This window comes from Budorcas taxicolor, chromosome 10 (assembly GCF_023091745.1).
Source record: "Budorcas taxicolor isolate Tak-1 chromosome 10, Takin1.1, whole genome shotgun sequence".
Classification (NCBI taxonomy): domain Eukaryota; kingdom Metazoa; phylum Chordata; class Mammalia; order Artiodactyla; family Bovidae; genus Budorcas; species Budorcas taxicolor.
Genome location: NC_068919.1, coordinates 71164658 through 71188185, shown reverse-complemented (window position 1 = coordinate 71188185; position 23528 = coordinate 71164658). Strand labels below are relative to the sequence as shown.

Here is a 23528-nt window from a genome sequence, read left to right as displayed (position 1 = left end):
TCTAAGTGAATTCAAATTCCATACCTAGTACTTACTCTAAAAAGTAAAAGTTCTTACATAAAAGCAAAACAATATGTGCACTTCAAAAAAAGTTGCTAATCAATACTATGCCTGTTTTAATTCTGGTTTCACTTTCCTATAAAAGAACCAGAATATTAAAATGTATTGGTAAAACAGCTGAAATTTAATAAAAATAAGTATTCTAGAAATCTAAAACTAATTTTGATACAAAGGCAATATAATTTACTTCAAATCTGCTAATACTCTACTTTAGCAATCAAAACTTTGGAATCTGAAAATCTTATAAATGTTAAGAAAGAAATAAGTAGGAGTCTGCACATCAACAAAATCTATAGAGTAAAATAAATTATGAGAAACATACATGCTCTTAGGAATACAGAGAATGCAGATTCAGCCTCTCAAGTTATTGGGTTGGCCAAAACGTTTGTTCGGGCTCTCCTGCAGTATCTTATGGAAAAACCCAAATGAACTTTTTGGCCAACCCAATATTTCATTCTTAGCTTTCCATTTTTACCCTGAAAGGTTCCCTAAGCTATTTAATAGCCTGAAGGTACAATGCTCAATATTTAAAGAAATTCTAATTAAGACTACCTGTAATACTTATTAAAAGCTTTATAATGACCATTTGAAAGATTATTTTAACTGACTTTGAGCAAGCCATCTGGCAAACAATATTCTAATAAAAATGAGCTACTGCATTTGACAATATTAGCCCTAGCAAAATTTAAGACATAATCTGAAGAAAATTTTCTAACAGGAATATAAAAATATTTAATAAGTCAGGACCTGTTTAAAAATCTTTTTTCAAATAGCTTTTAGGGGAAAAAAAAAAAAAAAACCACCTGAATTTACAGTTAGGATTAAATAAATGAACTTTTTAGGCAACATTTTAAGTCATAAAGATTAAGACCGTAACATTAAAATTTTGTCACATAGAGTATAATGTAATGCCAATACTTTTTAAAAAGGTTAAAAAGTGACTTTTAGCATAAGGACCAAAAACAGGAGAAGAAAAACTAATAAGGAGTACTTGTACTAGTTGTCTAAATTAGATCCAGAGAATCATTTTAAGATTTAAGCTACTAGATATATTTATAATGCAGTCTTTCTAAATAAAATTTAACATATGAACATACATAGAAAAAATACAATGCATTCTTTTACATACTTAATAAAATTCAGGAAAATAAAAAGAAAGTTAATGAATTCTTTCAATTAGTCAACAAGGATGAAATGGATGTTAACATTTTAACAAAAATATTTTAATAAATATTAAAAAATTAAAGTAATCTTTAAAAATAAATTTGAAAATGAAAACCAGAAATTCAAATTGAATTGGTATTCAAATCAATCTGTTGTAATTAATTGTTCTAATGAATACAGTAAATTGTTAAAGATTATTTAACCACTATGTTACATGATCTAAATAGTGAGGAAAGTATGCACAGTAATGACTTGCAGGTGAGGAAAACAGGAAGGGGAGGGCAGTTCTTAACAAAAACCAATATTAACTCCAGATTATACGCAATGTACAACACTGGCAGTTGTAGCTCAAAAGCCAAAAACAGCTCAATGAGGCACCAAAATTTCATGCTAAAAGACTAAAGATAAAAAGAATACACAAAAATAATTGCTGTGCAAAACTAGCTAATATCAAAATTAAAACTAAAAATTCTTAATAATAAATGGAACATTTTTAGAAAGTTAGAATGTGTATTTGTCTTAAATCTAAGTTCAGTATTTGGAATTAATATATAGAGGAAAGCATTAATAATGTACAAAGGAAAGAAAATCATGTTCCTCTTTATATAAAATGATGAGAGAAAGAACATTAGAAAAAAAAAAAACCCGTAACAAGAAGCTTTATGAATTCATTCTTTAAAGTTTTTAATGTCTCACAGGCGACATGTCCACAAAAAATGTAAAACACAATATGTATCATTTCAAGTGTTAAAGCCACAACTTCCACTTAATAGTTTCAAAAAAATTAATGGAAGTTACTAACAACAACAAAAAAATCCTCCATGCTATACATTGCTATTTTCATTTTTTTGCTTTGGACTACACTGTGTGGTTTGTGGGATCTCAGTTCCTGATCAGGGACTGAACCGGGGCCATGACACTCAAAGTGCCGAATCCTAACCATTTAGACCACCAGGGAATTCCTTGTCCTCATTTTTAGAACCAAATTTATGCTCCACTCATACAAAGCAGATAGGGTTTATGATAAGCATTTACTGTCTAAGCTTCACTAAAGGTCCTTACTTTCTCACCTACTTCTAATTTATTAGGTTGGTGCAAAACAGTTTTACACTGTTGAATTTGTTGTCTAATACTGGAATACATCTTTAAATAAATTTAGTTATGTTATACATCATTTTAATGTGCATTTCTCACTTTATATTTTTTGCTAATCACATTACTTGCTGTTTATTTTATATTTATTTTAGCCTACAGAAATGACATTAGACAAAAAGAAAATTTGAGCAACTTTTTTAATTTTAGTTCAAAATGGGTTGTAAAGCAGCAGAGACAACTTGCAACATTAACAACGCATCTGACCCAGGAACTGCTAACAAATATACAGTGTAGTGGTGGTTCAAGAAGTTTTGCAAAGGAGAGGAGAGACTTGAAGATGAGGAGTACAGTGGCCACCTATCAGAAGTTAACAATAACCGAGAGCATCATCAAAGCTGATCCTCTTATAACTACATGAGACATTGCCAAAGAACTCGACGTTGACCATGCTATGGTTGTTCAGCATTTGAAGTAATTTGGAAAGGTGAAAAAGCTTGATAAGTGAGTGTCTCATAAGCTGACCAAAAATCAAAAAAATGGTCATTTTGACGTGTCATTTTCTCTTATTCTACACAACAGCAATGAACCATTTCTCCATTGGATTGTGATGTGAGAGGAAAAGTGGATTTTATCCAACAACCAGTGATGATCAGCTCAGCGGCTGGACCAAGAAGCAGCTACAAAGCACTTCCCAAAGCCAAAACTTGCACCAAAAAAAGGTCATGTTCACTGGAGGTCTGCTGCCAGTATGATCCACTCACTACAGCTTTCTGAATCCTGGTGAAACCATTATATCAGAGAAGTATGTTGAGCAAATCGATGATATGCACTAAAAACTGCAATGCCTGCAGCCAGCATTGGTCAACAGAATGAGTCCAATTCTCCACCACAACACCCCACCACCATATCATACAACCAAAGTGTCAAAAGTTGAACGAATTGGGCTACAAAGTTTTCCCTCGTCCACCACATTCACCTCACCTCTCACCAACTGACTACAATTTCTTCAAACATCTTGACAATTTTTTGCAGGGAAAAACACTTCCACAACCAGCAGGAAGCAGAAAATGATTTCCAAGAGTTCATCAAATCCTGAAGCAGGGATTTTTATGCTACAGGGATAAACAAACTTAATTCTCGTTGGCAAAAATGTGTTGATTGTAATGGCTCATATTTTGATTAATAAAGATGTGTTTGAGCCTAGTTAAAATGATTTAAAATTCATGGTCTGAAACCATAAATACTTTTGCATCAAACTCATAAATAATCTTGCTTTCTCTTTTTATTCCTGGTTATATGGCTTAAATGCTTTCAGGGCAAAAGCACAGTAGAAAAATATACACACACACATTCACCTGGTCACAGAATAACAAACTGCATAGCAACTAGTAGACTGAAGAGTTAAGTATGTTAACAACACATGGAAATTAATTACGTAGCTAGAAAGGGGAAAGGAAGAATGTAAAAAGCCTTTACTGGAAAGGACAATTTCCATGTTGCGATTTCATCAGTATTACATTGGTTTATAAGCATCAAATAATATTCTCAAATCCATGAAACATTTCATAAACCTTGGTTGTAATCCCTGCTATTATCTAATAATGTTGACTACTTTGGTAACTAACAACTAGAAAACACCAATAACTTGCAAGACATTACCATTTCTTTCAAATGTATTTTCCCCATGCAAAAATATAAAATACAGTTCTCACAGAGTAACCAGTCACTAAAACTTCAGCATGAAGCCAAAATACTTGAAAATGAGCTAGTTATTAGAAAATCAGTATCAATCCGGAGAAAAGTGCTCTGAAAACGTTTTAGTCAGTAAGCTTAGAAACACATCAACACTCTATTAATAGTAAACTGGTTTATGTTAATTATAGTATTGCTCTGTCATCTGAAAATAAAATGGATATTAACATTTAAAAAAATAAATAAATAGGGGCTTCCTTGAAGGTTGAGTGATTAAGAATCTGCCTGCCATGCAAGGGACAAGGGCTCAATCTCTGACATGCTGCAGAACAAGAAGGCCCATGTGCCACAACTACTGAAGCCTGCGAGCCTAGAGCCAGTGCTATGCAACGAGAAACCACTGCGACGAGAAGCCCATGCACCACAATGAAGAGCAGCCTCCACTTGTCAGAACTAGAGAAAGCCCACATGAGGCAACCAACATGCAGTACAGCCAATACATAAACGAATATTTAAAATAAATAAATAAAATAAAGGGCTAGAAGGTGAATACATGAGCACAAACTATAGAAATGCCAACTGAATACCATCACCCAGCATAAGAGGAAAGATAAACCCTGAAGACAAATGTTTTTATCACAATCAACATTAATACATACCAGTTCATCTAAAAAAGCCTGCTTATTCTTCCTTTTGAGAATCTGCTGCATTTGTTCTTCTTTTTGTATAAATAGTCTTCTTTGTTCATTTTCCTGTCGTTCTACTTCTAAAGCTTCTTCCAATTCCTCCTGTTCCCGAGTCTAAAACAGTAACATTCATATATGACATGAAATAAATATAGTAACCAAAACTAAGTCTATACCATACTCCATACTATCTTTTTTCGAAGCATAAATTGCACTAGTCACTAATTGTTTAATAATGCAGCAGCAGCTCCACTTTAAAAGAACTAGTTTTCTTTCATGCAGACATGTTACCATTAAAGAGAATGACATCTAGCACTAAATGAAATCTAAACAAAGTACACTTATTCCAGCTGCAGAAATGTGGAAGCTGCTTAAGAAGACTTTATTTAAGAAATTTAACAAAGAAAGCAAAACAAAAACCCAACAACAAAGAGATCATCTCCATATAGAACTGTTAATTGAAACACTCCATATAAAAGACTGGTTCATTTAACAGAAACAATTTTCAAAATACATAAGATAATGAAAAAGTTATCATAGTACTTAACTTCTTTATTCCAAGTTAAAATAAGTCTTTCTGATGCTTGAGTTCCAAATAGCATTCATTTAAGGTAAGTTATGAAAAACTGAAGTTATTTTCTAACACAAGGATAGAAATTTCAAGGGTCTTCTCTGTGGACTAAAAAATTCAAAATCCAAAGCTAATATATAGAGAGATTGAACTACAGTCCTACATTACTTCCCTTTTATGAAGTTCCTTAGAAATATCAAATACTTCCAGACTCTGAAATTTATTCCAACCCTAAGTCCTATTTAAAAGCAGTATTATACTGTTCTTCAAGTCTTATGAATGAGAAATATAGTAATACCTGAATGGCTTTATTTTAAATCCTGACTGTTGCTCTTAAAATTGCAATGCTGCTGCTAAGTCACTTCAGTCGTGTCTGACTCTGTGCGACCCCACAGACGGCAGCCCACCAGGATTCCCCCGTCCCTGGGATTTCTCCAGGCAAGAACACTGGAGTGGGTTGCCATTTCCTTCTCCAATGCATGAAAGTGAAAAGTGAAAGTGAAGTCACTCAGTCGTATCTGACTCTTAGCGACCCCATGGACCGCAGCCTACCAGGCTCCTCCATCAAAGTACTGGAATGGGGTGCCAATGCCATACCTTTTTTAAATTCAACATAATATTGAGAATTTATGGCACCTTGAGGCAAATACAGAATAGAGGAAGAGAGTATGTTTTAGAATCACTAACATGAATTAACAGAGACCTCACAGAAAAGTATATTTTTATGTAAAATACTCTTTACATATTATTAATCTGTTAAGATTATATCAATTCACAAATTAGATAAACTCCCAGAAATAAACAAGTTTCCCAAATGAAAACATATTTCCCTTATAATTCAAACTCAGTATATCCAAAATTAAGTTTAGCATTTGGTTTCCCAAAGCTGATCACCCTCCTGTATTCCTGATTTCTGCTAATTGCACACCCATCTTTCAGTCAACTCAAGTTGAAACCTCAAAGTCATCTTTATTACTCTTTCTCCCTCAACCCCATCCCCCTTAAATTAAGTCAGTTGCTAAGTTCTAGTAGCATTTCTCCCCTATAATTTTATTTTTTATTTATGTATTTTCTATATATATATTTTTTAATTTTAAAATCTTTAATTCTTACATGTGTTCCCAAACATGAACCCCCCCTCCCACCTCCCTCCCCATAACATCTCTCTCGGTCATCCCCATGCACCAACCCCAAGCATGCTGTATCCTGCATCAGACATAGACTGGCGATTCGATTCTTACATGATAGTATACATGATAGAATGCCATTCTCCCAAATCATCCCACCCTCTCCCTCTCCCTCTGAGTCCAAAAGTCCGCTATACACAGCTGTGTCTTTTCTCCTGTCTTGCATACAGGGTCGTCATTCCCATCTTTCTAAATTCCGTATATATGTGTTAGTATACTGTATTGGTGTTCTTCTTTCTGGCTTACTTCACTCTGTATAATCGGCTCCAGTTTCATCCATCTCATCAGAACTGATTCAAATGAATTCTTTTTAACGGCTGAGTAATACTCCATTGTGTATATGTACCACTGCTTTCTTATCCATTCCTCTGCTGATGGACATCTAGGTTGTTTCCATGTCCTGGCTATTATAAACAGTGTTAAACTCAAAATGGATTAAAGATCTAAATGTAAGACCAGAAACTATAAAACTCCTAGAGGAGAACATAGGCAAAACACTCTCAGACATAAATCACAGCAGGATCCTCTATGATCCACCTCCCAGAATTCTGGAAATAAAAGCAAAAATAAACAAATGGGATCTAATTAAAATTAAAAGCTTCTGCACAACAAAGGAAAATATAAGCAAGGTGAAAAGACAGCCTTCTGAATGGGAGAAAATAATAGCAAATGAAGCAACTGACAAACAACTAATCTCAAAAATATACAAGCAACTTATGCAGCTCAATTCCAGAAAAATAAATGACCCAATCAAAAAATGGGCCAAAGAACTAAATAGACATTTCTCCAAAGAAGACATACGGATGGCTAACAAACACATGAAAAGGTGCTCAACATCACTCATTATCAGAGAAATGCAAATCAAAACCACAATGAGGTACCACTTCACACCAGTCAGAATGGCTGCGATCCAAAAATCTGCAAGCAATAAATGCTGGAGAGGGTGTGGAGAAAAGGGAACCCTCCTACACTGTTGGTGGGAATGCAAACTAGTACAGCCACTATGGAGAACAGTGTGGAGATTCCTTAAAAAATTGCAGATAGAACTACCTTATGACCCAGCAATCCCACTGCTGGGCATACACACCGAGGAAACCAGAATTGAAAGAGACACATGTATCCCCTATAATTTTAAAAACTTCTATTACTGAGATTGCTATTCTAACTAAGGCATCCAGTGGAGAAGAAAATTCAAACTTGATCAAAAAAAACTACTAGGAATAAATGCACGAAGTTATGGGGTAAGATATGAAGGCTGGAAAAGTGAATTACTAGACTATAGGTCCATAAGCAGAAAAAGATGTCTCACAATAAATCAGTGTCATATCAGCAATAAGCTGAACAAGTGATAGGTTTACACAGAGTATGGTGGGAGACAAAATTAATAGAGTGGTTAATTCCCCGTGCTATGCTGGAGGACAGGTAGAGTTAGAAAAGATTTCCCAGAGTGTTACGGGTTGAATGTGTGCCCCCAAATACATGTTGAAGTTCTTAACCCATGGTAACCATAAATGTGACCTTATTTGGAAATAGGGTCTTTGCATATGTAATCAAGTTAAGATAGGTCATGCTGGAAACTTGGATACAGACACACAGGGAAGAAGGCCATGGGAAGTTAGAGGCAGAGATCAGAGTGGTGCCAAAGATGCTAAAAGAAACAAAGATTTCTCCCTAGAGCTTTCAGAGACACTATGACCCTGACGACACCTTGACTTCAGAATTCTAGCTTACAGAAGCCTGTTCCTGTAGGAGACAAATTTCAGTGTTATAAATCACGCAGTTTGGGGTAATTTGTTTTAACAGCCCTAGGTAAGCTCAGCTCATGAAGGTGGAGCAGGTTTCAAACAGTAGGTAAAAGAGCCATTTAGGCAGAGAAAACAAAGGTAAAAAGACACGAATCAAGCTGGAATGCTTGGTATGACCAAGTCATTACGTATGACGTAGGGGAAAGCTCTTGATAAAGCTGGAGAGGCCAGCAGAAGGCAGATAATGGAGAATTGACCATACCATACTAAGGGGTGCATTTATGCCATACTAAGACAACTGGTAAGGCAAAGAATTTAGAAAGATGACTAGAAGCAGTGACAAATACAGATCACTGGGGTTCAAGATTGAAGATAGGAAGACTCAGAGGAATATTTCAACAACTCAAGTAAGAAATAATGAATACTATGTAAAGTAACAATAATATAATTAGAGGAGGAACTAGGTTTGAAAGACCTAAGGAAAGAGTGCTGCTACTGCTAAGTCACTTCAGTCACGTCTGACTCTGTGTGACCCCACAGACGGCAGCCCACCAGGCTCTGCCGTCCCTGTGATTCTCCAGGCAAGAAGCCTGGAGTGGGTTGCCAGGAAAGACTACCAACAGTATATGATTCCCCAAAGAAGATATATAGATGGCCAATAAACACGTGAAAAGATGCTCAACATCATTCATTACTGGAGAAATACAAATCAGAACTACAATGAGGTATCATCTCACACCAATCAGTTATGAAAGTGAAAGTGTTAAGTCACTCAGTCGTGTCCAACTCTTTGTGACCCCATGAACTGCAGCACCACCAGGCTCCTCTGTCGATAGCATTCTCCAGGCAAGAATACTGGAATGGGAAGCCATTTCCTTCTCCAGGGGATCTTCTCAATCCAGAGACTGAATCCAAGTCTCCCGCATTACAGGCACATTTTTTACTAACGGATTTACCAGGGAAGCCACACCAATCAGAATGGCCATCATCAAAAAACTACAAACAATAAATGCTGATCATGTGGAAAAAAGAGAACCCTACTGCACTGTTAGTGGAAATGTAAACTGATACAGCTACTATGGAGAACAGTATGGAGATTCCTTAATAAACTAAGAATAAGACTACCACATGACCCAGCAATTCCACTACTGAGCGTATAACCTGAGAAAACCACAATTCAAAAAGACACATATACCCACAATGTTCATGGCAGCAATATTTGTAATAGTCAGGAATTGGAAGCAAGCCAGATGTGTATCAACAGAAGAAAGGATAAAGAAAATGTGGTACATATATACAATAGAACATTACTCAGCCATAAAAAAGCAACAAATTTGAGTCAGTTCTAATGAGGTGGATGAAGCTAGAGACTACAATACAGAGTGAAGTAAGTCAGAAGAGAAAAACAATTTTCATATATTTAGTAGAACAAATTGAGAAAGTAGCATTGACATATATACTCTATCCAATTATGACTCATTATTACACAGCAGAAACCAGCACACTGTAAAACAATTATGCTTCAATTTCTAATAAAGTTTTTTAAAAAACAGTATATGAAGACTAACCAGATATGGCTTGAACACTTAGATAAAGAACATAATAGGAGAAATAGGTAGGAAAGTGAAGATAAAAAAGGTTAGTAATGATGAACATAGATGCAAAACTCTTCAACAAAGTATTAGCAAAACCAAATTCAGTTCAGTTCAGTTCAGTTCAGTCGCTCAGTCATGTCCGACTCTTTGCGACCCCATGAATTGCAGCACGCCAGGCCTCCCTGTCCATCAGCAACTCCCGGAGTTCATTCAAACTCATGTCCATCGAGTCGGTGATGCCATCCGGCCATCTTATCCTCTGTCGTCCCCTTCTCCTCCTGCCCCCAATCCCTCCCAGCATCAGTCTTTCCCAATGAGTCAACTCTTCACATGAGGTGGCCAAAGTACTGGAGTTTCAGCTTTAGTATCATTCCTTCCAAAGAAATCCCAGGACTGCTCTCCTTTAGAATGGACTGGTTGGATCTCTTTGCAGTCCAAGGGACTCTCAGGAGTCTTGCCCAACACCACAGTTCAAAAGCATCAATTCTTTGGCGCTCAGCTTTCTTCACACTCCAACTCTCGCATCTATACATAACTACTGGAAGAAACCATAGCCTTGACTACACGGATCTTTGTTGGCAAAGTAATGTCTCCTCTTTTCAATATGCTGTCTAGGTTGGTCATAACTTTCTTTCCAAGGAGTAAGTGTCTTTTAATTTCATGGCCGCAATCACCATCTGCAGTGATTTTGGTGTCCCTGAAAAAAAAGTCTGACACTGTTTCCCCATCTATTTGCCATAAAGTGATAAGACAAGATGCCATGATCTTCGTTTTCTGAATGTTGAGCTTTAAGCCAACTTCTTCACTCTCCTCTTTCACTTTCATCAAGAGGCTTTTTAGCTCCTCTTCACTTTCTGCCATTAGGGTGGTGTCATCTGCATATCTGTTATTGGTATTTCTCCCGGCAATCTTGATTCCAGCTTGTGCTTCTTCCAGCCCAGCATTTCTCATAAGCAGGGTGACAATATACAGCCTTGACGTACTCCTTTTCCTATCTGAAACTAGTCTGTTGTTTTATGTCCAGTTCTAACCGTTGTTTCCTGACCTGCACACAGGTTGCCCAAGAGGCAGGTCAAGTGGTCTGGTATTCCCATCTCTTTCAGAATTTTCCACAGTTTATTGTGATCCACACAGTCAAAGGCTTTGGCAGTCAATAAAGCAGAAATAGATGTTTTTTTGGAACTCTCTTGCTTTTTCCATGATCCAGCAGATGTTGGCAATTTGATCTCTGGTTCCTCTGCCTTTTCGAAAACCAGCTTGAACATCTGGAAGTTCACGGTTCACGTATTGCTGAAGCCTGGCTTGGAGAATTTTCAGCATGACTTTACTAGCATGCGAGATGAGTGCAATGGTGCGGTAGTTTGAGCATTCTTTGGCATTGCCTTTCTCTGGGAATGGAATGAAAACTGACCTTTTCCAGTCCTGTGGCCACTGCTGAGTTTTCCAAATTTGCTGGCATATTGAGTGCAGCACTTTCACAGCATCATCTTTCAGGATTTGAAATAGCTCTACTGAAATTCCATCACCTCCACTAGCTTTGTTCGTAGTGATGCTTCCTAAGGCCCACTTGACTTCACATTCCAGGATGTCTGGCTCTAGATGAGTGATCACACCATCATGATTATCTGGGTCATGAAGATCTTTTTTGTACAGTTCTTCTGTGTATTCTTGCCATCTCTTCTTAATATTTTCTGCTTCTGTTAGGTCCATACCATTTCTGTCCTTTATCGAGACCATCTTTGCATGACATGTTCCCTTGGTATCTCTAATTTTCTTGAAGAGATCTCTAGTCTTTCCCATTCTGTTCTTTTCCTCTATTTCTTTGCATTGATCGCTGACAAAGGCTTTCTTATCTCTTCTTGCTATTCTTTGGAACTCTGCATTCAGATGCTTATATCTTTCCTTTTCTCCTTTGCTTTTCACTTCTCTTCTCTTCACAGCTATTTGTAAGGCCTCCCCAGACAGCCATTTTGCGTTTTTGCATTTCTTTTCCATGGCGATGGTCTTGATCCCTGTCTCCTGCATAATGTCATGAACCTCAGTCCATAGTTCATCAGGCACTCTATCTATCAGATCTAGGCCCTTGAATCTATTTCTCACTTCCACTGTATAATCATAAGGGATTTGATTTAGGTCATACCTGAACGGTCTAGTGGATTTCCCTACTTTCTTCAATTTTAGTCTGAATTTGGCAATAAGGAGCTCATGATCTGAGCCACAGTCAGCTCCCGGTCTTGTTTTTGCTGACTGTATAGAGCTTCTCCATCTTTGGCTGCAAAGAATATAATCAATCTGGTTTTGGTGTTGACCATCTAGTGATGTCCATGTGTAGAGTTTTCTCTTGTGTTGTTGGAAGAGGGTGTTTGCTATGATCAGTGCATTCTCTTGGCAAAACTCTATTAGCCTTTGCCCTGCTTCATTCGGTATTCCAAGGCCTAATTTGCCTGTTACTCCAGGTGTTTCTTGACTTCCTACTTTTGCATTCCAGTCCTCTATAATAAAAAGGACATCTTTTTTGGGTGTTAGTTCTAAAAGGTCTTGTAGGTCTTCATAGAACCGTTCAACTTCAGCTTCTTCAGCGTTACTGGTTGGGGCACAGACTTGGATTACTGTGATACTGAATGGTTTGCCTTGGAAACGAACAGAGATCATTCTGTCATTTTTGAGATTGCATCCAAGTACTGCATTTTGGACTCTTTTGTTGACCATGATGGCTACTCCATTTCTTCTGAGGGATTCCTCCCCGCAGTAGTAGGTATAATGGTCATCTGAGTTAAATTCACCCATTCCAGTCGATTTTAGTTCGCTGATTCCTAGAATATTGGTGTTCACCCTTACCATCTCCTGTTTGACCATTTCCAACTTGCCTTGATTCATGGACCTAACATTCCAGGTTCCTATGCAATATTGCTCTTTACAGCATTGGACCTTGCTTCCATCACCAGTGACATCCACAGCTGGGTATTGCTTTTGCTCTGGCTCCATCCCTTCATTCTTTGTGGAGTTATTTCTCCACTGATCTCCAGTAGTATATTGGGCACCTACTGACCTGGGGAGTTCCTCTTTCAGTATCCTATCATTTTGCCTTTTCATACTGTTCATAGGGTTCTCAAGGCAAGAACTGAAGTGGATTGCCATTCCCTTTTCCAATGGACCACACTGTGTCAGACCTCTCCACCATGACCAAATTCAACAATATATTAAAGGGATCATATACCATAATCATGTGGGATTTATACCCAAGAATGCAAGGATGGTTCAATACCCACAAATCAATCAATGTGACATACCACATTCATAAATTGAAAAATAAAAAGCATATGATCATCTCAGTAGATGTAAAAAGGGATTTTGATAAAATCCAACATCCGTTTATGATAAAACTCTAAACAAAGTAGGCACAGAATGAACATAAAACAATAAAGGCCAAATATGACAAGCCCATAACTAATTTATACTCAACAGTGAAAAGCTGAAAGCATTTCCTCTAAGATCAGGAACAAGACACGGATGTTCACTTTTGCCACTTTTATTAAAAAATAAAGTATTGGAAGTATTGTATTGGAAGTCCTAACCACAGCAATCAAACAAAAAAAGAAAAAGAATTCCAACTGGAAAGGAAGAACAAAAACTGTCAATGTTTGAAGATGGCATGACACTATATATACAAAATTCTAAACATGCCACCAAAAAACCTTAGAACTCACCAAAGAATTCAGTGAACTTGCAGTATACAAAATTAATCTATAAAAATCTGCTGCATTTCTGTACACTAACAACAAACTATCAGAAAGAGAAAAGAATCTCATTTACACCTGCATCAAAAAGAATGAAATACCTAGGAAGTAATCTAAGGAAGTAAAAGACCTATAAAGAGAAAACTGTAATACACTGACAAAAGAAACTGAAGGCAACACAAACAAATGGAAAGATCTATTGTGCTCATGAACAATTAATAGTTTTAAATGGCCATACTACCCCAACACAATCTACAAATTCAGTCCAATCCCTATCAAAATATCGACCACATTTTTCACAGAACTAGAACAAATAATTTTTAGTGTGTATGGCAACATAAAAGACCTCAAATAGTCAAAACAATCTTGAAAAAGAACAACAAAGTTCAAAGTATCATACTACCTGATTTCAAACTACAATACAAAGACAGTCTTTAAGAAAACAAAGTACCAGTACAAAAACAGACACATAGATCAATGTGGAATAGAATAGAGAGCCCAGAAGTAAACCCACTTATATGGGCAATTAATCCATGACAAAGGAAGCAAGAATATACAACAAGAAAAAAGACAGCCTCTTCAATAAATGGTTTTGGAAAAACTAGACAGCTACACGTGAAAGAATTAAACAGGACTACTTTCTCACACCATCAACAAAAATAAACTCAAAAGGGATTATTTAAGACTTAAGTGTAAGATGTGAAACCATAAAACTCTTAAAAGACAACATGGGTAGTATGCTCTTTGACATCTACCCATGTCAAACAGGTAGCATGGGTAGCAAAGAATAAATCTGGTAAGAGGTTAATGTCCAAAATATACAAAGAATTCATAGAACTCAACATCAAAAACACAAATAACCTGATTAAAAAATGGGCAAAGAACCTGAACAGACATTTTTCCAGAGGACATACAGATGCCCTAAAGGCATAGGAATAAATGCTTAACATCACTAACCATCAGGGAAATGCAAATGAATACCACAATAAGATATCATCTCACATCTGTCAGAATGGTCAGCATCAAAAAGAAAACAAATAACAAATGTTGGAAAGGATGTGGAGAAAAGGGGACCCTAGGAATGTAAACTAGTGCAGGTACTATGGAAAATAAAAAGGTTCCTCAAAAAATTAGAAATAGAACTACAACACAATCAAGGAATTCTGGGTTTTTATCCAAAGGAAAGCAAAACACTAATTTGAAAAGATATATGCTCCTCAACATTCATTTCTGCATTATTTCAATAAGCCAAGATAACAGAAGCACCTTAAGTACCCATCAACAGAAGAATGGATAAAAAAAAGATGTAATATATAAAATCAAATATTACTCAGCCATTAAAAAAAAAGAAGGAAATCTTGCCATTTGGATTGACTTAGATGGTACTATGCTAAAATTTTAAAAGTCAAAGAAAGACAAATACTGTATGATTTCACTTACATTTGGAATTGAAAAATCAAAACAAGTAACCAAAAATAACAAAACAGTCATAGATACAGAGAACAAACAGGAGGTTTCTGGGGGGAAGGGGGATGGGTAATGAAAGAAATAGGTGAGAAAGATTAAGTATGAACTTCCATTTACAAAATAAATAAGTCACAGGTACGAAATGCACAGTGTGGGGGAATACAGTCAACAAGAATACAGTATGTTTGTATCATGACGGTAACCATACAATCATAATGGTAACTTGACTTATAACGGTGATCATTTTGAAATGTATGTTGTTGTTGTTGTTGTTGTAGCTGCTGCTGCTGCTGTTGTTCAGTTGCTAAGTCATGTCTGACTCTTTGCAACTCCATGGTCTGCAGCATGCCAGGCTTCCCTGTCCTTCACGATCTCCCAGAGTTTGCTCAAACTCATGTCCATTGAGTAGATGATGACATGCAACCACTTCATCCTTTGTCACCCCCTTCTCCTTCTGCCCTCAATCTTTTCCAATGAGTCGGCTCTTTACAGCAGTTGGCCAAAGTGTTGCAGCTTCAGCTACCACAGTAAACTCAGTAACAGTTTCTCTGTCAGAAATGAGTCATCTTATGTGCCTAATTATACAAGAGATTGAGTTTTTCCCCTTTTTTGATATAATTCTGATGTTTTTGGAACAGTGAGACTTCAACATTCACAGAGCTATTAAAGGCAAGTTGCTACCTCAGGATAGTGAATACATCATTCATATAGTCCACATTCCTTGGGCCACTTCAGAACTGGGCTCTACCCAAAGACACTGTAGTTACTGATATACAAGAACTTGCACCATCTTAAAAAATGGTCCTGTGTCTGTATTTATGCCAACACCAAATAGCTACGTATCACTAATAAAATGCTCATCATAGAATGATCAATTAATAAATGATAATGAATTACTGACCAAAACACTTAGTTATAACAGATTCAGGTGCTAAACGCTAACATGAAGAATAAATGTAGTCACTGTAACATGCATTAAACAAAGTACAAGTTAATCATTATACAACATGAGGTATTACGGATGCTGGTCCTTGGCACAGTTGAAAATTCATGTATTGTTTAGTCTGCACTCCTTATCAGTGGTTCCCTCTGTGTCTGAGGTTCTGCAACCAAGGATTCAATCTCTCAACATGTGGTATAGTAGTATTCTCTACTGAAAATAATCCAGGTGTTAAGTGGACCTGTTGTTCAAGGGTCAACTGTACTCAATAACTTATTATAAAGTTTTTGTTAATTAGAAATTCCTACTTTAAAATAATAATAACCAGTCTAAAATTAGATCATTCGTTCATTTAAACTCTCAATATTATTTGCTAGCTTAAAAATATAAATGAAAAAAGCACTCACTTGAAAGAACAACCTTATTAAGTTAAACAGAGTTAATGCAACAAGTTACCCAGGCATACCTATTGTGCCTGTATCTTCTGATGTACCCAAAGAAGGCTACTGGGTAAAGTGAGTAATTTTTATGGCATACTGATGCTCTCGGAAATGAGACACCTTTCTAAGGAAGCCAGGCTGGATATGAACAGAATAGAATGTCAATTCCTCAAGAGTTTTATTGTAGGAAAGAAGTGCCTTAATGAAACACTTGAAGACTATAACAAGTAAATCTAAGTACAAGACAAAAATACAAGCTATGTAATCCAAACATTCAAGCTATGTAATCCAAACATATCTATATCATTTTTACCAATGATTACAAATTCCTGGTACAGCACCTTAAAAACAATTACCTTTGCCTTCCCCAAAACTAGAAACCCAAGCTATACTGAAGAAATGATAGCTAAACTGTGTAAGTTAGATAATTAAATATCTGTGTGCAATTATTTTTCCTTTATAGAATATATTTTAATAATGCCATCAAAACTGTTTTTGCTATAGTAATGTGTGCCTCACACCTATATGCATATATAAATATACTAGTATTTCTGGCCTTAATTTCAGCTAAATTCTTTGTAAATATGACTAGGTTTAGAAAAACCTTTTTAAAGTATCATGTGGAAGCATTTGGTTCTAATACAACAGAAGAAGAAAATACTTGGCACCAACCAGCTTTAACTTATTTTTCTGAATGACATCTTTGTTTTCCTTTTGGTATATCTCCATTTTCTTTTTGGTATTGTCCAAATCCACATTGTTGGTCAAGTTGAAAACTGCATGAGAAAAGAAACAGTGACATGAAATACAGTTTCAACATACATCTTGCAAAGATAATAAAAACCAAATATTTATTCACAATGATTTCTTAATACATCAGGTTGTCATTTCTTATGGCTCCATTTGTGTCTTTTTACTGACCACCTACTTTATAGAAACTAGTTATAGTTCAGCAACTATGATTTTCTGAACCAAATATAAGGAAAGACTGTCAGATTATCACACACACTATCTATAGATCTGAATATCCTCAAAAAATCTAATATGTGTGCTTGCCATAGTAACAATGGATTTGAATTTTATATTGCCCATTTTAACTTTAAAAGTATAAAAAAGATTGCTTAAATTTTTTATTTAAAAAAAAGTAAGTCTGAAATCTACTACACTAGTCAGAATCAAAACTGAAAAGAATCTAAGCTCCAGAAACAGAAAAATTATCCAAAGGAATAAAAAATATTATCTAACAAAAACAGGTTTTATTCTAATCTTCAACATAGCTGGACATAAGAATGAATCATTTCCCATATAGTCTAGATCTGGAAAAATATGAAATATATGAGTCGAAACCTAACAGGGAAGGTAAAGGATAATCTGGCTCCAAAACTGAAGACTGAAATAGTTGAGTAAGAGAAGCCACTGAAACATGTTCAGAAAGGAGATAAACTTTCAGTAAGTTAGAACTATCTTTTTATAATTCTAATTCAAAGTGATTTTAATTATAAATACTTTTAATTATAAACTCCCTTCTGGATCATCGAAAAAGCAAGAGAGTTCCAGAAAAACATCTATTTCTGCTTTATTGACTATGCCAAAGCCTTTGACTCTGTGGATCACAATAAACTGTGGAAAATTCTGAAAGAGATGGGAATACCAGACCACCTGACCTGCCTCTTGAGAAACCTTTTTGCAGGTCAGGAAGCAAGTTAGAACTGGACATGAAACAACAGACTGGTTCCAAATGGGAAAAGGAGTACGTCAAGGCTGTATATTGTCACTCTGATTATTTAACTTATATGCAGAGTATATCATGAGAATCGCTGGGCTGGAAGAAGCACAAGCTGGAATCAAGATTGCTGGGAGAAATATCAATAACTTCAAATATGCAGATGACACCACATGGCAGAAAGTGAAGAGGAACTAAAAAGCCTCTTGATGAAAGTGAAAGAGGAAAGTGAAAAAGTTGGCTTAAAGCTCAACATTCAGAATACGAAGATCATGGCATCTAGTCCCATCACTTCATGGCAAATAGATGGGGAAACAGTGGAAACAGTGTCAGACTTTATTTTGAGGGGCTCCAAAATCACTGCAGATGGTGACTGCAGCTGTGAAATTAAAAGACGCTTACATCTTGGAAGGAAAGTTATGACCAACCTAGATAGCATATTCAAAAGCAGAGACATTACTTTGCCAACAAAGGTCCATCTAGTCAAGGCTATGGTTTTTCCAATGGTCATATATGGATGTGAGAGTTGGAGTGTGAAGAAGGCTGAGTGCTGAAGAATTGATGCTTTTGAACTGTGGTGTTGGAGAAGACTCTTGAGAGTCCCTTGGACTACAAGGAGATCAACCAGTCCATTCCACCCAGGAGATCAGCCCTGGGATTTCTTTGGAAGGAATGATGCTAAAGCTGAAACTCCAGTACTTTGGCCACCTCATGCGAAGGGTTGACTCACTGGAAAAGACTCTGATGCTGGGAGGGATTGGGGGCAGGAGGAGAAGGGGACGACAGAGGATGAGATGGCTGGATGGCATCACTGACTCAATGGATGTGAGTTTGAGTGAACTCCGGGAGTTGGTGATGGACAGGGAGGCCTGGCGTGCTGCAATTCATGGGGTCACAAAGAATTGGACACGAATGAGCAACTGAACTGAACTCCCTTCTAAGTTTACATATGTAAATTTAAACACTTTGAACAAAAAATGTTTTTAATTTATATGAATATAAACTCATATTTTAAAGTACCGCCGACTGCCATACCCCTTTCAGTGTTAATATAAGCTCATCTAAAGAAGGGTCCTCATCACTGTCTCTCCTATTTTATAATTCAGTCCAGATCTCCCTTGGATTTCTCTAATCTTTATGCTTGTATTATTAGCCCTTCAATTCCTTCTCCAATTACTTACAACTGCTTCCTCTAGTTTGACCTATAAGCAGGTTTGATCTACCCTAAATAATCTGCTTTAATCCATGCTCCTACATGATGACATCAAATGCTGGCAACAGGAACATGCATACACTGCAGTGGGAATGCAAAATGGCATGGCACTTTGGAAAGCAATTTGAGAGTTTCTTAGAAAATGAAACATACTCTTATCATACAATCCTGCAACTGCACTTTTTGAGATTTATCCAAAGGAGTTAAAAACCATGTCCACACAAAATCCTGCATATGAATGTTTACAGCAGCTTTATTCATCATTGCTGAAACAACCAAGATGTCCTTCAGTAGTCTGAGAAGATAAATAAACTAGAGTATATCCAGACAATGAGATATTATTAAGCACCAAATAATAATAAGCTATCAAAGGGTTAGCCCAGGTGGTGCAGTGGTAAAGAATCTGCCTGCCAATGCAGGAGATGCCAGAAATGCAGGTTCAATCTCTGAGTCAGGAAGATCCCCTGGAGGAGGAATAGCAATCCACTCCAGTATTTTTGCCTGGAAAATCCCATGGACAGAGGAACCTGACAGGCTACAGTCCATGGGGTCACAAAGAGTCAGACACAACTGAGCACAGCACATCAAACCATGAAAAGACATAGAGGAAACTTAAACGTGTATTACCAGGCAACTGGTAAGGCTACACACTGTATGATTTCAACTGACAATCTAAAAAAAGCAAAACTACGGAGACAGTAAAGAGATCAGTGGTTGCCAAGGACTGAGGGGAAGGGACAAATAAGCAGAACACAGAGGAGTTTCAGGGTACTAAAACTACAATACTATAATGGAGGATACATGCCATTATATATATCCAAACCCAAAAAACGTATAATGTCAAGAGTAAACCCTAATGTAAACTATGGACCTTGGAAGATGACAATATGTTAATGTAGGTTCATTGATTATAACAAATTTGTCATTCAGGTAGGTATGCAGATAGTGGGGGAGTCTGTGTGTATGTGAGGTACAAGGGGTATAAGGGAACTCTCTACACATTTCATTTAATTTTTCTGTGAATCTAAAACTGCTCTAAAAAATAGTCTATTAAAAAAAGAAACATCTGGTAAGAGCTCAAGAAATGCTTGCTGAATTATTACAAGAGGAAAAAAAATAAACCAATACGGGTATGGGAGGGATAGACAAAACAGGTAAAATGGATAAAGAAGTACAAAATTCAGTTTAAAATAAGTTATACATCACAGGGATGTAATGTACATAGGGAACATAGTCAGTGAAGTGAAGTCGCTCAGTCGTGTGTGACTCTTTGTGACCCCATGGACTGTAGCCTACCATGCTTCTCCATCCATGGGGTTTTCCAGGCAACAGTACTGGAGTGGGTATAGTCAATAATACTGTAATTACTTTCTATAGTTATGGATGGTAACTGGTCTTATTGCAATGATCACTTCATAATACATAAAAATATGGACTCACTAAGCTGTACACCTGAAACTAATATAATATTGCATATCAATCATATTTCCAAAACACTAAAATAACAAAGAAATCAATGCTAATATTTATAATTATCTTTATAAACACAGATTGAATTTAAATGACCTTTGTAATTACAAAATTGAATTATTTAGAAAGGCAAAGTAAGCAAATGAGAAACTACAGGGAAAAAATAATCTTTGTTTCTTATAGCATGAATCTACTGACAAAGTTAATCAAGTTGATATCCTATGTTGAACTTCATTAGAATGTTTAGAGCAATTTTAAAAAATTACAATTTATCACCAAGCTAGACAATGTGCTGAATAAAACTTCTCATTAAATAGAAATTAGAAACAGTAAAGTTAAATTCTAAGTGAAACTGATCTGTTACAGATAACTTCTATTTTATGCTTATTAAAAATTTTATGAATTTTAATGAAATGCAAATAACCAATTTGTTTATTTCATTTTTTTAATTTAGAAAGCAAAGGTAATAACAATATAATAGATGCAAACCATAATCATAAGTAATACAAATCTCTTCCTTTAAAAAACAAAAAGAGAGAGAAAAACACTAAAAGTGGATTACAAGTTTGAAAACATCAGATGAGGCGAGTCTCATTCATGATACAATGAAGCAGACTGGTATAAGAGCTTAGAGGAAAGAAAAGAATTTTCTATAACAATTATTTGGTCTTTTATCTATCCTGGTTACTGGCTTAGCTCAGATGTTGACCTGTCTTCAGTCAAGTATTAAAAGCCAACAGAAAACCTACTGTATTTTCTGAAAGATTTAATGTTATTTAAGTGCAATTCTGCAGTCCTTTTGACATCCAGAATTCATAATTAAAGCCCTTAGGACATTCTCACCCTTTTAAAACAAAAATACCCTAAACCAAAAGAATAATATGTTTATTATGAAAGTAAGGACAAACCTTTGAGATAATCCCTGAGGCCAAAAGGAACAAGAATTTTTATGTTTAGATTGTCATAACCACAGAAAAGGGCCCATTGTCAAAGCTATAAGAAAGTCCATCTTCATATGTGCCCCCTTCTATTGTAATTTTTTATGCCACTACTCAAAATTATAGTGTTCTAAAGTTTTTATAGTCATCATATTCAAAGGGTTCATAATGAATTTCTATAACAGTGACTGATCCCTAATTTATAAATCCTCAAACACTGACGCCTTAGCCATCCTACCAACTTTATTCTTTTCACTCTAACCTCAATAGCACCTTCCTATCTTCCTTCCTACCAAACTTCTTTAAGATCCTTCAAAATTATAGCTCCAATATATAGATTTTTGTCTCCTCCAACTCTTCTACTAATCAGCACTCCATATTCTAGACTCAGGCTATTAACTAGTCTCTGAGACTACCAAGTACTTTGATGGGCTCTATGAGTTAGAAAAACCTATGTTCAAAGTCTGGCTACATTATATATTAGCAATGTGATCTCCAGAACAACAGTTAAACTCTCTGTGGCTCCTCTCCATATGCAAAATAGATTAAAATGCCTATCCCAAGAGTTGTGAAAACTATGCTTTTGATTAACACAGAGATACTCAATACAGATATCACAAACATCTAACTAATCATCTTTAAAAGAATGAATAAGATGCAAAATGAACAGCTACTGAAACAAGATTTTAAAAGGAAGTCTAAAAAAAAAAACTTTTATTTATACCATAACAATCAGAACAATGACACTTAAGTAAGTGGTGGGAGTCACACCCTAACAAAACTTAAAGGGGCAGAAACTGGTCCTTCCCTCATTTCCATACTCTCCACCCAACAAAACAGCAAAAAATAATGCTACTTCTCCCACTTTTATTTTCTAGATTAATACCATACAATTGCTCAAGGTTAGAATAACTGCAATTCATCCTAGCCTATACTTTCTTAACTCACTTCTTACATGAAATTATTCACTCAAATACTCTAGCCCTAAAACATCCCTTTTAACTATCTCTCTCAGTTACTACCTATTCTAGTTTGTTCTTCCCTGGTGGCTCAGGCAGTAAGGTAAGTTCAGTTCAGTTCAGTCGCTCAGTCATGTCCAACTCTATGCGACCCCATGAACTGCAGCACGCCAGGCCTCCCTGTCCATCACCAACTCCCAGAGTTTACTCAAACTCACGTCCACTGTGTCAGTGAAGCCATCCAATCACCTCATCCTCTGTTGTCCCCTTCCCCTCCCACCTTCAATCTTTCCCAGCATCAGGGTCTTTTCCAATGAGTGTGTTCTTCGCATCAGGTGGCCAAAGTACTGGAGATTCAGCTTCAGCATCAGACCTTCCTTTGAAAACTCTGGAATGATCTCCTTTACGATGGACTTGTTGAAACTCCTTGCAGTCCAAGAGACCCTGAAGTCCAAGAAGTGCAAGAGTCTTCTCCAACACCACAGTTCAAAGCCATCAATTCTTTAGCGCTCAGCTTTCATTCTAGTTCAACTCTGACATCCTTTGGTGACTACTGCAAAAACCATAGCTTTGACCAGACGCACCTTTGTTAGGAAAGTAATGCTTTTTAATATGCTGTCTAGGTTCGTCATGCGTTTACTGCCAAGGAGCAAGTGTCTTTTTAATCTTATGGCTGTAGTCACCATTTTCAGTGATTTTGGAGGCCAAGAAAATAGTCTGTCACTGTTTCCACTGTTTCCCCATCTATTTCCCATGAGGAGATGGGACCGGATGCCATGATCTTCGTTCTTTGAATGTTGAGCTTTAAGCCAACGTTTTCACTCTGCTCTTTCATTTTCATCAAGA

At 36.3% G+C, this 23528-nt stretch overlaps 1 protein-coding gene across 3 annotated transcripts in view; it reads right to left on the bottom strand.

The window, feature by feature from the left end:
- MNAT1 (MNAT1 component of CDK activating kinase) overlaps positions 1-23528 on the bottom strand; it is a 233937-nt gene that overhangs the window by 145516 nt on the left and 64893 nt on the right. For all 3 annotated transcript variants that reach the window (XR_008199997.1, XR_008199998.1, XM_052646731.1), the window contains exons 4-5: positions 17052-17155; positions 4671-4811 (exon numbers count right to left, since the gene is read on the bottom strand). Coding sequence is in view for 1 of the 3 variants with exons in the window: in XM_052646731.1 (XP_052502691.1) it covers positions 4671-4811; positions 17052-17155 (245 nt within the window). In the remaining 2 variants the exon portion in view is untranslated. The remainder of the gene's footprint in view (positions 1-4670; positions 4812-17051; positions 17156-23528) is intronic.